Below are 13,756 nucleotides of genomic sequence, written 5' to 3'. Positions count from 1 at the left end.
TGCAGCCTGGGAACCTGAAATACAGGTCCTTCTCAAAAAATTAGCATATTGTGATAAAGTTCATTATTTTCCATAATGTAATGATAAAAATTAAACTGTCATATATTTTAGATTCATTGCACACCAACTGAAATATTTCTGGTCTTTTATTGTTTTAATACTGATAATTTTGGCATACAGCTCATGAAAACCCAAAATCCCTGTCTCAAAAAATTAGCATATTTCATCCAAACAATAAAAGAAATGTGTTTTAATACCAAAAAAGTTAACCTTCAAATAATTATGTTAAGTTATGCATTCAATACTTGGTCAGGAATCCTTTTGCAGCCTTCAATGTGGCATGGAGGCAATCAGCCTGTGGCTCTGCTGAGGTGTTATGGAGGCCCAGGATGCTTCGATAGCGGCCTTAAGCTCATCCAGAGTGTTGGGTCTTGCGTCTCTCAATTTTCTCTTCACAATATCCCACAGATTCTCTATGGGGTTCAGGTCAGGAGAGTTGGCAGGCCAATTGAGCTTAGTAATACCATGGTCAGTGGTTTTGGCACTGTGAGCAGGTGCCAGGTGATGCTGAAAAATGAAATCTTCATCTCCATAAAGCTTTTCAGCAGATGGAAGCATGAAGTGCTCCAAAATCTCCTGATAGCTGCTGCATTGACCCTGCCCTCAATAAAACACAGTGGACCAACACCAGCAGCTGACATGGCTCCCCAGACTATCACTGACTGTTGGTACTTCACACTGGACTTCTGGCATTTTGGCATTTCCTTCTCCCCAGTCTTCCTCCAGACTCGGGCACCTTAATTTCCAAATGACATGCAAAATTTGCTTTCATCTGAAAAAAGTACCTTGGACCACTAAGCAACAGTCCAGTGCTGCTTCTCTGTAGCCCAGGTCAGGCGCTTCTGCTGCTGTTTCTGGTTCAAAAGTGGCTTGACCTGGGGAATGAGGAACCTGTAGCCCCTTTCCTGCACATGCCTGTGCACAGTGGCTATGGATGTTTCTACTCCAGACTCAGTCCACTGCTTCCGCATGTCCCCAACGTCTGGAATCGGCCCTTCTCCACAATCTTCCTCAGGGTCCGGTCACCTCTTCTCGTTGTGCAGCGTTTTCTGCCACACTTTTTCCTTCCCACAGACTTCCCACTGAGGTGCCTTGATACAGCACTCTGGGAACAGCCTATTCGTTCAGAAATTTCTGTGTCTTACCCTCTTGCTTGAGGGTGTCAATGATGGCCTTCTGGACAGCAGTCAGGTCAGCAGTCTTGCCCATGATAGCGGTTTTGAGTAATGAACCAGGCTGGGAGTTTTTAAAAGCCCCAGGAATCTTTTGCAGGTGTTTAGAGTTACTTTGTTGATTCAGATGATGAGGTTAATTGCTCGTTCAGAGAACCTTTTCATGATATGCTAATTTTTTGAGACGGATTTTGGGTTTTCATGAGCTGTATGCCAAAATCATCAGTATTAAAACAATAAAACACCAGAAATATTTCAGTTGGTGTGAAATGAATCTAAAATATATGACAGTTTAATTTTTATCATTACATTATGGGAAATAATGAACTTTATCACAATATGCTAATTTTTTGAGAAGGACCTGTAGTGTCAGGAATGATGGTGTTTGGTGTTGACAGGAACCACGAGGCCTTCTTCATCTTGTCATAGTTAGACTTTTACTTTTCGTCAGTTAAGATATACAGGTCAGATCTCACTGGAACACAACGTACAAACTCACACAGAGCGTAGAGGATACTCAGACCAGGAAACCCAAACGAGACTGCCGCAACAAACCTGCGGCGCGTCAAACCTAAATAGCTAACCAAACAGGTGAATCAAATTACTAATTAGTGGACAGAGGAAAAAACGGTAATACTCAAAAGTAGACACTAGAAACCTCGAAATCAACTCAAACTAAACGGAGAACACAGAAAAATCCACACAAAAAACCCAACATATGACAGTACCCCCCCCTCTAAGGGCGGATTCCAGATGCCCAAACAAACACTAAGGCACCCCCAGTCCCAAAGTCAAAACCCCGAAGGGAGCGTAAGGGAAAACACAAAAACAACCCACAATGGGCGTGAGAAAGGCAACAGAAAAAACACCCCCAGACGGACTTCCACCAAATAAGCCCCCAACAGTCTGCATGGCGGAAAACCGAACTGGTGGGACCACAGAAAAAAAATTTCCCCAGTCTATGGGCCCGAACCTCTCCGGAGGACGACCCGAACGTAACCAAAACCTCCCATGACCCTCAGGTGGACGACCCGGTGGCCGCCTCATTGTCAATATGTTCCCCGGAGGACGAACCACATGTCGCAGGATCCGCAGCAAAGTTCCCAGCGCTCGAACTGGAGAATGCCTCCCTCCACCAATCCAGCGGTGGAAACGTCCACGTAACCTTACTGATGAACCCTGGCGGCGAATAACTCCTCGTAACACCTCATGCCGGCGACGTCCCGAGCCCCTCCCTCCTGCTCCAGCTACCGAATTGGAAAACACCGGCACTGGAACCGAAGCCGAGGCTGGACCTCTCACCACAGGTGATGAATCGAAGAAAAAGGACCCCCGCAGCTCAGTTGGTGAAGAAACTGCCGCAACAAACCTGCGGCGCGTCAAACCTAAATAGCTAACCAAACAGGTGAATCAAATTACTAATTAGTGGACAAAGGAAAAACCGGTAATACTCAAAAGTAGACACTAGAAACCTCGAAATCAACTCAAACTAAATGGAGAACACAGAAAAATCCACACAAAAAAACCCAACATATGACATATAGCAGTGTGACCCATTATTACTGATGCTAACATCAGTGCATTGTTACTAATTCCCATCTCTTGGTTCATCAGTTCAGAAAGAACAAAATAAGGGACTGTGCTTCAAACTCTGATTCGGACATTGACTCAGATGATGAGAGGCCGAATCTTCTTCTCAGAGAGGTAGGCCAAGTAAACTGATGTGGTTTGTTTGTTCTCCTGTACCCTCTGGACTTCCCAAAACCTCCAGTCATCTTTTACAGCAGATTTACCTGTATCTAGATTGATTTGTTTAATCATAATCATTTCCATAATCTCTGGAGATGATTATTCAAAGAAGGATTCCTCATAGGATCAAGAAAATTATGGACAACCCTGATCATCCTCTCTTCATGAGACTGTGTTAGCTTCCCAACAGAGTATCTTCAGTCAGAGGCTTCTTCAGATTCAGTGCAGTACAGACCGCTATAGGAGATTTTTCCTGCTAACAGCCATCACTAGCTACAATATCTCTTTTAAGAATCTAAATTAATGAGTTACAATAACATTTAATTTTCCTTTGGGATTAATAAAGTATTTTTGAATTTGAATTGAATCTATGATGCTGCAGCACATGTAATAAACATAAGACTCTTTAAATGTTGATGTATTTGATTTGTGCTGAGGCTGAATTCTTAGATTTCATCATAATATTTTTCCCTGCAGGGTCTGGCTGCTGCCCTGCTGGGCTTTGTCGGTGGTCAGTTGCAGCCTGCAGTGCTAAGAGCTTGTCTGCATACTCTGCGAATCCTCTCCCGTGACCGTAGAGCTATGGGACCAATGATCACTGATAGCGCCCTACTCACCTTGACACACCTGGGAGGTATCAATCTTCGGCAGCCCAGCCAGCAGCAGGACAAAACAAAAATTCAAGATCAGTGTGACAGAACACAGACACAGATCCATGGAAAAGAAGCAAGTGGATGTCAGGGAGCAGTAGATTCCAATCAGAGGTGTACAGTTTCTTTTTCAGAGTGTCACTCCTTTAACCGGCGAGGGAACGTAGGGCACCTTGTGCTTGCTCCTGGGAAAAAAGACGCCCGGGAAGACGACAGTGAGGAAAACTGGAAAGTGGAAGATGGGGAGGTGTGCAGGAAGGAGGCCATGAAAGTCTTGTGTAATATAATCTACAACAGTCCCCAGGCCCGGGAAAGAGCCAGCGCACTGAGGTGACAGTTTTAAAGTTGTTTTCTTGTTTCTGTATTATGTCAGAGTTCAAAACTTCAGTTAGTTTTGATACAAAATCATAGAGATTATTGGAGCAGACAGAGATCCTTTTCCATTCCTCTTTACACAATCCCTCCAGTTAAATAATTAAAAAATCAAGAATTCAGCCCATCATATTGAAATCTAAGTGAAAGTTAAAAAGTTTGTCCATCAGAATGTGAAGCTAGATTTTATTAAAACCCAATGAGAAGTCTACAGATAGCAACTTATCATAATTTTTGTTTCCTTCAAGATGTTTAAAACACATTTAGTAAAGTTGCGGTGTCATTCTCATCCCCACGACCAGACAACCAAAAGGTAAAGAAAGTGTTAAGTCTGAATAAGGAGATCTCTCTTTATCAGTTTTTCAAAGGATTTCATAGTCAGTGCAAAAGGTCTAAAATTTTGAAGAACTTTTGTTTGGCCAGTCTTAGCCACAGGTATTATGATGGACTGCTTCCAGCACCTTGGCACCCTCTGTTGGTTAAGTGACATCTGGAAGATTTGATACAAAATGGGAGCCAACTGTTCCACACGAGGAGAGCAGTTGACCACTTACATTACTTAAAAAAAGTCACCATCAAAGAAAAGGTCACACTCTAATATTTTGTTGGAGCACCTTTAGCTTTGATTTGCAGCATGCTTTCACTGAGCCATTGTTTTGAAATGGTTCTGCTTCAGCAGGCACCTGTTTCTCTTCTTAACCTGATGTGACCCACCACTCTGGGTAAATGTGGACTCATCAGACCACATGACCTTCTTCCATTGCTCCAGAGTCCAATCTTTATGCTCCCTAGCAGTTTAAAGCCTTTTTTCCAGTTAGCTTCACTGATCAGTGGTTTTCTTAAGGCTATAGAGCTGTTCAGTCTCAGTCCCTTGACTTCTCTTCACATTCTGCATGTGTAAATGTTTTTACTTTCACTATTTAACATAGACTAGAGTTCTACAGTTGTTTTTCTTCAAATTGATTTAGCCAAACATTTAAGTGATCGCCAATAGCAATCATTCAGGATTTTTTTCCAGCCACATTTCTTCCTTGAAGACCACTGGTCTCCATTTTCCTTCCAGTTTTCAATAACGCGTTGGACAGTTCTTAACCCATTTTCAGTAGTTTCAGAAATCTCCTTAGATGTTTTCTCTGCTTGATGCATACTAATGATTTGACCCTTCTCAAATAGACTGACATATTTTCCATGTCTTCTTGTGGTTGTTTAAGAAATGATAAGCAACTTAATGCACAAATTGGGGTCAGATAACTTTTTACCAGCTGGAACACAAACGACTATGAAATAATTATCCAGTAGAAGGCTTGGTTCAATTTGCTTAGTTCAATCCAGGTGACAACTTTTTTTGGCCAGGTAGTGTATTACCTGAACCTGGGCTTTTTCCAACCTTACAGTGTGTAAAAGATTCAGACACAGACACAATGTCAAATGGGACATGATCAGAGCAGAGAAGTTGGTTTTTCAGAATCTAGATCTCATTACTAAAATCAGAAGAATCAAACTTAGGGTAAAACATATTGAACTCATTTGCCAATTAGATATCAGAATTAAAACCAGGAATAACCACAGTTCTGTTGCACTTGATCTTTGATGCAACAATTGTTTTAAACCATTCCAAACTGGGCCTAATATATTATTGGTAAGGTCTTTTACCAGATTTTCCTTGTAATTCAATTTAGCCTTTTTTTAAATGTCATTCTTAATTTCCCTTTTAAGTGAATTCAACTCTGTGAGGTTTCCTTCACTGAATGCCTTTTTGTTCAACAGATTTTTTAACAATTTTGACATCCATGGTTTGCTATTAGGAGATACCTTTGCTATAATTTTCTTTACAAAAAGCTATGCATCTACTAATTAAATCAGTGTGGTTGTATGGAAATGAGGGTAACCACACCTCTTCGTGATTTCCCAGTGACACCACCATCCCAGTCCATGCATACTGGCGCGTCATTTCTTCATTTGAGGAGCACCAAAGTGCTATTCATACATGTTCTACCAAAAGCTTAGATGCTCTGAAGATTTAATGAATGGTGCTTTACAGCTGCTTAGCAACCCCTTGCCTCACTAAAAGCTTCACGTCTGTCTCCATGGGAAGGCTTCTACAGGGATTATGGGAGAGTCTGAAGCAGGGAATCTGGAGTGGGGCACCACCCACTGGCCAGTTTTACAAACTGAGGCTTCTCTTCTTACTAACAGCCCTGAGGCCTGAGCTCAAGCTACAGCTGCAGCAGGTAAACACTCCTCACCCTATCACAGTTATAAATGGCTTAATCTAAAGTTTATCTCAGTCTACTGCTAATCTTAACCATTACTCTGGGGCAATGGTGATGAAGGTGGTAGGAGTTTGCCCAGCAATTAACAGATTGCTGGTTTGGTTTGGTTCCTGCTCCACCCACCTCTGTCATGTCTGTCACCACCAGGCAAGGCTTGCCTGCCACCAGCCTTGTCTGGTGGTGAGGGTCAAAGGGCCCCGTGGTGCCGGTGCATGGCAGCCAGCTGTGTAAAGCACCTTCGGGTCCTCTGGACTTAACAAATTGCTATACAAGTACCAAGTCATTTACTCTAAACCTTTGTGTTTTGTGGAACATTGAGCATGCGAAAATTCACTTATAGAAATGAATTTGCAAAAGTATTCCCACCATTAATTTTTTCCCCTGTCACAACTACAGATTTGAGGATGTGATAATGGTGATGTAGAAGAAAAATGACAGATAGGTTAAAAAAACTTCTACATACAATTCTGAGAAGTGTGTGGTGCATCATTGTTTTGAGCTGCAACTAACAATTGTAATAATTGATTATTCTCTTGATTATTTTGATGATTAATTTGATAGAAAAACGGATACATTCTGTAGATTGTTCATTTAACTAGCTACAGAATGAAAAGGCTAAGCCTTTTTATGCAATATTAGAAATATATATAAAAAATGCAATTAAAAATAATGGTAACACTTTATTTGAAGGGGTGTGCATAAGACGGGCATGACACTGTCATAAACATGACATAACACCTGTCATGAACAAGAAGTCTTTATGAATGTTTATGACAGTTGTAATGACATGTCATTCAGTAAATAATGACACTTTTAATGCAAAGTTGCATTGAAAGTCCATTAAAAATGCCAACTTTGCATAAAATTATCATAATTTACAAAATCATGCAAAGTTGGAACTTTTAATGCAACTTTTAGAGTGTCATGTCAGTTTTATGCACACCCCTTCAAATAAAGTGTTACCAAAATAATTCATTCTGTTACGTCCACCAGGCTCGTTTGATGGGGTAACATTAAAAGGAGACCACACAAGGATTTAGAAACTGAATGAAAGTAGAATTTATTAAATTATATTAAAGAAATAACCCTGAAAAAAGAATACCTGAAATGAGAAACCAAAATAGATCAAAGCAGAACCTATAAGTGACCAGAAATAAACAAATGCTAAACAAACCTAACAAATCTCCACCAAAAGATACAAACCAAACCAAATGGGGTTCTGAGGAGAGAGGAGAGAAAAGCCTCCTCACTGCTGCATGGCTGGCAGTTTTAAAGCTGCAGAACACCAATCAGGGCAACACGCATCACCTGCAGAGACCTGTCTGCAGAACCCTAAAAGGAAAAAAAGGCAGAGACCCACTGAAGCCGTAACAATTCCTATATTGAATGTTTGAACACTGCTGATGGAAAGGATGCATCAGCAGCTAATTACATAATTCTAGTATCTACATATGAAAAGCTCAGACCTTAGAACTGGGAGAAGCTAAAACTACCATTTGAAAAATTTTGGTTGAAAAAAAGTTTTTTGCAAAATGTATATAGCTTTTTGGATAGGTTTGACTCTTTTTTCAATCTGTACACTCTAGTTAACAATGAATTAATTACCATATCAGTTGACCGTGATTTCAATTATCAATTTCTGTTGAGACCATTTTATGTCAAGACCCCTAAATAAACTCCAGACTGACCGGTTAGATTTAGAAGTTGCCTACGTAGTAAACATCGTCTGAGGATAAATGTTTTATGAAAGCTGGGCAAAGAAATATTCAATCAGAGAAGAAACCATGAGGTCCATGGGAAATCTGCAAACATATTCCAGTTATGTATGACTTTGTGTTGGTCTGTCATATCAAATCCAAATTCAACACATTGAATTATGTGGCTGTAAAGTGACAAAATGCAAACAGTTCAAAGGGTGTGATTACTTTTACAAACACTCAATTTCTTTATTACAACTAATGCTTCAGAAGCTGCTTACCACGGTCCATGGGTAGAACTCAGTGCTTTGCTTTGGTTGCCTCAGGAGCGTGGGGTGTTGGTTCTGACCTCAGCTTTGGAGCAGCGCCTGGTCTTGAGATGGACCGATGGAAATCAGCTGATCCCTGACAGCACTTCCTCTCCTGTCTCCAAGGAGGTGTCCCAGGATGTTATTGAGATTCTCAAGATCATCTTCAACGTTGCTCACAGGTTATACAGGCAGGAGCCTGATGAGGTGAAAACACGAAGCCACCAGTGCTAGGCAAACATCTAAATAGTTAGGCAGGGGTTCCTCAGAAAGTTTTCATAGAGTTGGTCAGACCAGGCCAGTGAAACATTTTAGGGTGGAATGGATTAACCAAATGAAATAAAAACAGCTAACGCAACAAGCATAATAAGGATTGCCAGAGTGCTTCATGTGCCCATGCCTTTATAGAGGATTGTTTTTTGTGGTGAAATTTAAGATGACATCCAAATTTAGTTCATGAGGTTTGGTCAGAGATTAAATCTGAAGGATGTCTTTCCAGGAGGAAGCTGCTTTATATCGCCGCCTGGCAGCTGTCCTACACCACTGTCTGCTGCTGTCTTGTGATGGAGCAGACACATTGGAGGAACTACAAGGGTCAGAGGGTTATCTTTAACCCAGCAATTCATTGTTATATACATGTTACAGATATGCTTGAGAAAAATGAACTAAGAACAGTTGAAGGACGTTCATAAAGTATTTTCCCCTCAGACATACAGTAAACATCCTGTCAGCCCTGCCCCTGACCTGCCTGGATGTCCTGCTGGCTGTCCCTGTAGGACAGGCGTCTTATAAGTATGAAGGTGTCAACATGGACTGTGTACACGCATTGGTGCTCTTCATGGACAGACGACTGAACAGGGCAAGTAGATATGCTGTCATAGGTAGAAACTGGGCATATCGGTCTAAAGATCAATCTTTTTTGGTATCAGAACAATACAAACGTGATGAGATTGATACTTTTATTTGCAATTTTTCTTCTATATATTCACCAAATTACTTGAATTTCTGAGGAAATTCAAGTAGACACAGATTTCTCTGCTGTGGTGTCTTCACATGGTTTGGTAATTGTAAAACCATGTGGTCTCATGCTGACCAATAATGTGGCCTAATCAAACTCCCTTGTATGGTGCCAATGCATCTTTTAAGTGTCTCCTGCATTTGCTGACTTCCACCCTGTTGTGACTGACTGTATCACAACATTCAATACCTGGAACATCCAATTTCTTAAATCCAGTTCCTGGATGTTCCAGGAACTGCCTGCAATAGTATTGCTCAGCTTTCGATGGCATGGCCATAGAATGGAACTCAGTCTGCTCTTTATGATGGATGCAGTCTTATAGGCTTTTAAAAACTTTAAAACCTATTTTTTTCTCAGGGTCAGAAGCTGAAAGAGAAGCTGACTCCTGTTCTAAGTTTATTGACAGAGAGTTCTCGGGTTCACAGGGAGACACGTCACTACTTGAGGCAAAAGGTAAAATTTTTCTTTTTCTTTGACTGCACTGGCATTCATATTCTGTCTCTCTTCTGTGTTTGCTTTTTTTATCACCTCTGAATGTTCCAGATCTTCAAACTTAAAACCACATAAAAATAACCAGAGTAAATAGAGATACAGATATGAATCATGGTCGTACTGAAGACGACAAATTGCCTTTCAATGGTTTTCGGATAAGTCTTATCGTTCCTGAATGCTGCTTTTTTCAGTGAAACTGACTGCCTCAAATAGATAGAATTTTCTCTCCCTCTCTCTCACTCTGTAGTTTTAACACTTACTATTGAGGAAGGCAGAGCTGATAGAACTACATAAATGCCACCTTGACTGAACACTTACTACAGGCAAGATGGCAGAAGAGAATGAGAAGAATATGTGACTCATGAAACTTGATGCCCCTAAACTGACAACCACATTGAGCTGTCAAAATAAGAACATCACATATCCTACAAAATAAAATTCTTCAATTTTTTCAAAGCAGGTAATTGCTGTTTGGAGCTTTATATGGTTTAACCCAATCACTTTTACACATGGGATTAATGTGGCCTTTTGTTATGAAGTTTACTGAAAAATTAAAAAATAAAAGCCTCATTATTCCTTGCTTTACATATGAAGTTGACAAATGCCTTGAATGGGATATTGGTTTAGAACAAAGATAGAACACATTCTCATGGTAGCGTCAACATGCTAGTAGGTCAAAATGCTAGTAGGCCACATGCTACTGACAGCATTTGAGCTAATCTTAGCATTTTGGTTAATTTTAGCTTACACGTTAATATTTGCATACTGACTTGATTAAGTCACTGTTAGTCAACATGTTAGTTATAACACACATAAATGCTACTTGCTCTACATTCCAGTCATAGGCCTCATGCTAACGTTAAACTTACAGCTATAATAAGTATTTGAGTTCACTGGGGCCTGAATATAGGAGGAGAGTGATGCACTGCCTTGAGAAGCAAGGTAGTGCACTGCAACACTCCTGCATGGGATATTATTAATTTTATGAATAAATTAGGTAAATGAATGTTTATTTGTTGTGAACAAAGTTTTGAACATATATTTTTCTAGGAGGTTCATTGGTGGTACAGAACACATTAATATTTGAATCAGAACTGTATTTTTTCTCTCGTAACCTTTTGTCTCAGATCTTACCTCCTCTGAAGGACGTTGCTGTTCGGCCTGAGCAGGACAGTACTCTAAGAGGCCAGCTAGTCCGCCTGATGACACATGTTGATACAGATGTTAAGGACTGTGCAGCAGAGCTGCTGTTTGTGCTCTGCAAAGAAAATGGTACAATTACATTCTACATGTTTTGTTATTGTCCTCATAAAAGTTTTAAATGTTTTTGTGTCCAATCATTCAAGATATTAGTGATTGTGAGTCAACATAAATGCTTGAAAGTTTTTGTTCTACAAAACAGGCATAGTCATGGTCAAATAAATACACCATCTAATGGTATTTCTAAAGAACAAGCAAGCAAGGTTTATTTCATTCGCACTCTATACAAAGCCTTGTTGTAGAGAGGAAGTACTTACTTGTACAGCGATAGAAGACATGTATGAACATCTGAATCGTATTAATTTGTGACTGCTAATGATGCATCTCAAATGTAGAAGAAAGTTAACACAACAATTGACTTTATTTAAAAAAAAATAATGGGTGCTCTACACACACCTGGGCCAGATGGAGACTAACAGGATCAGACCTGAGAGTCGAGTTGCACAGAGAACTATGACACCTCCAGCTGATTATATTTGCTAATAGGAACTGAGTGAGTTTCCTGCATAAGGCAGAATAATCCCTGCACTCAGGTAGGCAATTTGGGCAGTCCACTCCGCCCTCTTTGTAGCTAAAGTTAAATGTTACAGAAATTATTTCAATGTTTGTCCTGAGATGCATGTATCTTAGTTCCAATGTTGGACTGCGATTAGAAAGAAATTTAAGTTTGTGCACTGTTAGTGTTAAATAGAAAAATAAACAATTATATTAAGATAGAGTCCTAGAATATTCTGCTTTGGAAAAGTTGGGCAAGATTACTGAACTAATTTTGATTATTTTACAGAATGTGTCTTTCTGCTGTGTAATTTAAGTTTACATTTCTACATGTTCTTTCATAGACCCTCATAACAGATCCTACTTAGAAAGGGGGATGCAGTAACAGGCAATCTGAGGACAGGAAACTTTGTGCTGTGTTGTGTTTGGGGATGGAGTGAAAAATAAAGAGGATCTGCTAAAAATGGAGATGTCTCACTCATACTTCTGTGTAACCTTATTAAATATATATCGGTGAACAGAACAGATGTTGCTTCAGCAGCCACTCTACTGCGTATTTTGCCTTCAGAACGCAGACAAGAATACATTATTCTAACTATTTGAACTATTTACAGTTAGGCTAATAAAATCATTTACAACTGGAAGACAGCAGTCTTCAGCAGCTGCGACTCCTGTATGCAGCTTTGTCGCATTTGCAGTTGTCAGGTTTTATTTTTAGAGTCTCTGTACCTCACACTGCCTCCCATTCAACCTGCTGCATTTTAAACTTCTGAAGGCTTCCTGAATGCAGCTGCATCTTTATTTCCCCTCTAAGTGTGACCAAACTAGGATTTTTTTTAAAGAAAAACTTACATTTTAGGAAAACCCTAATCCGGTGCCATATTGCTCACCATATGTTTTATTTAGAAGGACTCAACAAATCTCATTGATCTCACTGTGAACAAATGGTTTTAATATTGCTAATTGGTAATGTCCAATATTTGGGCCTTTTATCTTGTCACCTGCATTTAATGCTTAAGACATATCTCATTCACTAATGTCAATTTGATAGAATAACTCATTTTATCATGCTGTGTTAAACAGTTGTAGGACACTGACTGACAACGTGCTAGCTAATGTTAAAACAGCAAGAACCTTGGCAACCAGCTTGTTTGGCACCAGGACGAACCAACTTTCTGGCGCCCCCCAATCCATTCCAGTGTCTTCAAATAAACCGGAGGGAGAGGCACACTCATGCTGTCCCCCATAAGATGCCGCCCTGGGCAGTTGCCCATGTCGACCATATCAGAAACTGCCACTGGCAACCAGTGAACGTTTAAAGGCCGGCCTGGCTCTTTATGCAGTAAAGCTGCATGTGCATCCATTATGTGAAATACAATCTTTCTTGTGAAGGGTTGCCTCAGTATGGTTCTCATTCTGTGTGTCTTTGCAGTAAGCCGCTTTGTTAAATACACTGGCTATGGGAACGCTGCAGGGCTGCTGGCAGCTCGGGGTCTGTTGAACGGCAGGAGGAACTCTGGGGATGGCCAGTTTGCTTCTCACTACTCCAGCGACTCCGACTCAGACACAGAGGAGTACCGCCAGGCCAGATCAAAGATTAACCTGGTGACAGGCAGGGTGGAGGCAGAGCAGCCCGACCCAATGGAAGGCATGACAGAAGAAGAGAAGGAGAAGGAGGCCTGTCGTCTCATCTGCATGATCAACAGACTATCACAGTGAGAGCACTTGATATGATACGACTCATGATTCCAGTATCCATTTGTCTACTCAGTTATTCAGAGTACAGTACTCAGAAAGTTTCCCTCTTTCTATATTTTATGATACAACATATGTTTTAAACATAACGACCCATGTCAGGTTAATTGGCCTCTCCAAATTCTCCGTAGGTGTGAGTATGTATGTGCATGGTTGTTTGTCCTGTCTGTCTCTGTGTTGCCCTGCGACAGACTGGCGACCTGTCCAGGGTGACCCCGCCTCTCGTCCGGAACGTTAGCTGGAGATAAGCACCAGCACCTTCCGACCCCACTAAGGGACAAGGGTGTAAAGAAAATGGATGGATGGATGGATGGATGGATGGATGGATGGATGGATGGATGGATGGATGGATGGATGGATGGATGGATGGACCCATAACAACAAAGGCAAAAGACAAGGCTTTGCAAATTTATTAAAGGCAACAAAGATGTACAGAAGTATTCACCCCCTGTTCC

At 40.7% G+C, this 13,756-nt stretch overlaps 1 protein-coding gene across 2 annotated transcripts in view; it reads left to right on the top strand.

Annotated features, from left to right (window-relative positions):
• The window catches only part of LOC106953920 (synembryn-A-like), a 43,034-nt gene that overhangs the window by 23,387 nt on the left and 5,891 nt on the right, over positions 1 to 13,756 (top strand). For both annotated transcript variants that reach the window (XM_015043058.1, XM_015043057.1), the window contains exons 5-13: positions 2,847 to 2,936; positions 3,459 to 3,961; positions 6,099 to 6,234; positions 8,300 to 8,488; positions 8,781 to 8,875; positions 8,990 to 9,140; positions 9,657 to 9,752; positions 10,919 to 11,063; positions 12,979 to 13,261. In XM_015043058.1, coding sequence (XP_014898544.1) covers positions 2,847 to 2,936; positions 3,459 to 3,961; positions 6,099 to 6,234; positions 8,300 to 8,488; positions 8,781 to 8,875; positions 8,990 to 9,140; positions 9,657 to 9,752; positions 10,919 to 11,063; positions 12,979 to 13,261 — 1,688 coding nt within the window. The remainder of the gene's footprint in view (positions 1 to 2,846; positions 2,937 to 3,458; positions 3,962 to 6,098; positions 6,235 to 8,299; positions 8,489 to 8,780; positions 8,876 to 8,989; positions 9,141 to 9,656; positions 9,753 to 10,918; positions 11,064 to 12,978; positions 13,262 to 13,756) is intronic.

The sequence above is a fragment of the Poecilia latipinna genome, unplaced genomic scaffold (assembly GCF_001443285.1).
Source record: "Poecilia latipinna isolate Pla-1442-1.1 unplaced genomic scaffold, P_latipinna-1.0 Scaffold613, whole genome shotgun sequence".
Lineage (NCBI taxonomy): Eukaryota > Metazoa > Chordata > Actinopteri > Cyprinodontiformes > Poeciliidae > Poecilia > Poecilia latipinna.
This window is presented reverse-complemented; position numbering and strand designations above follow the sequence as displayed.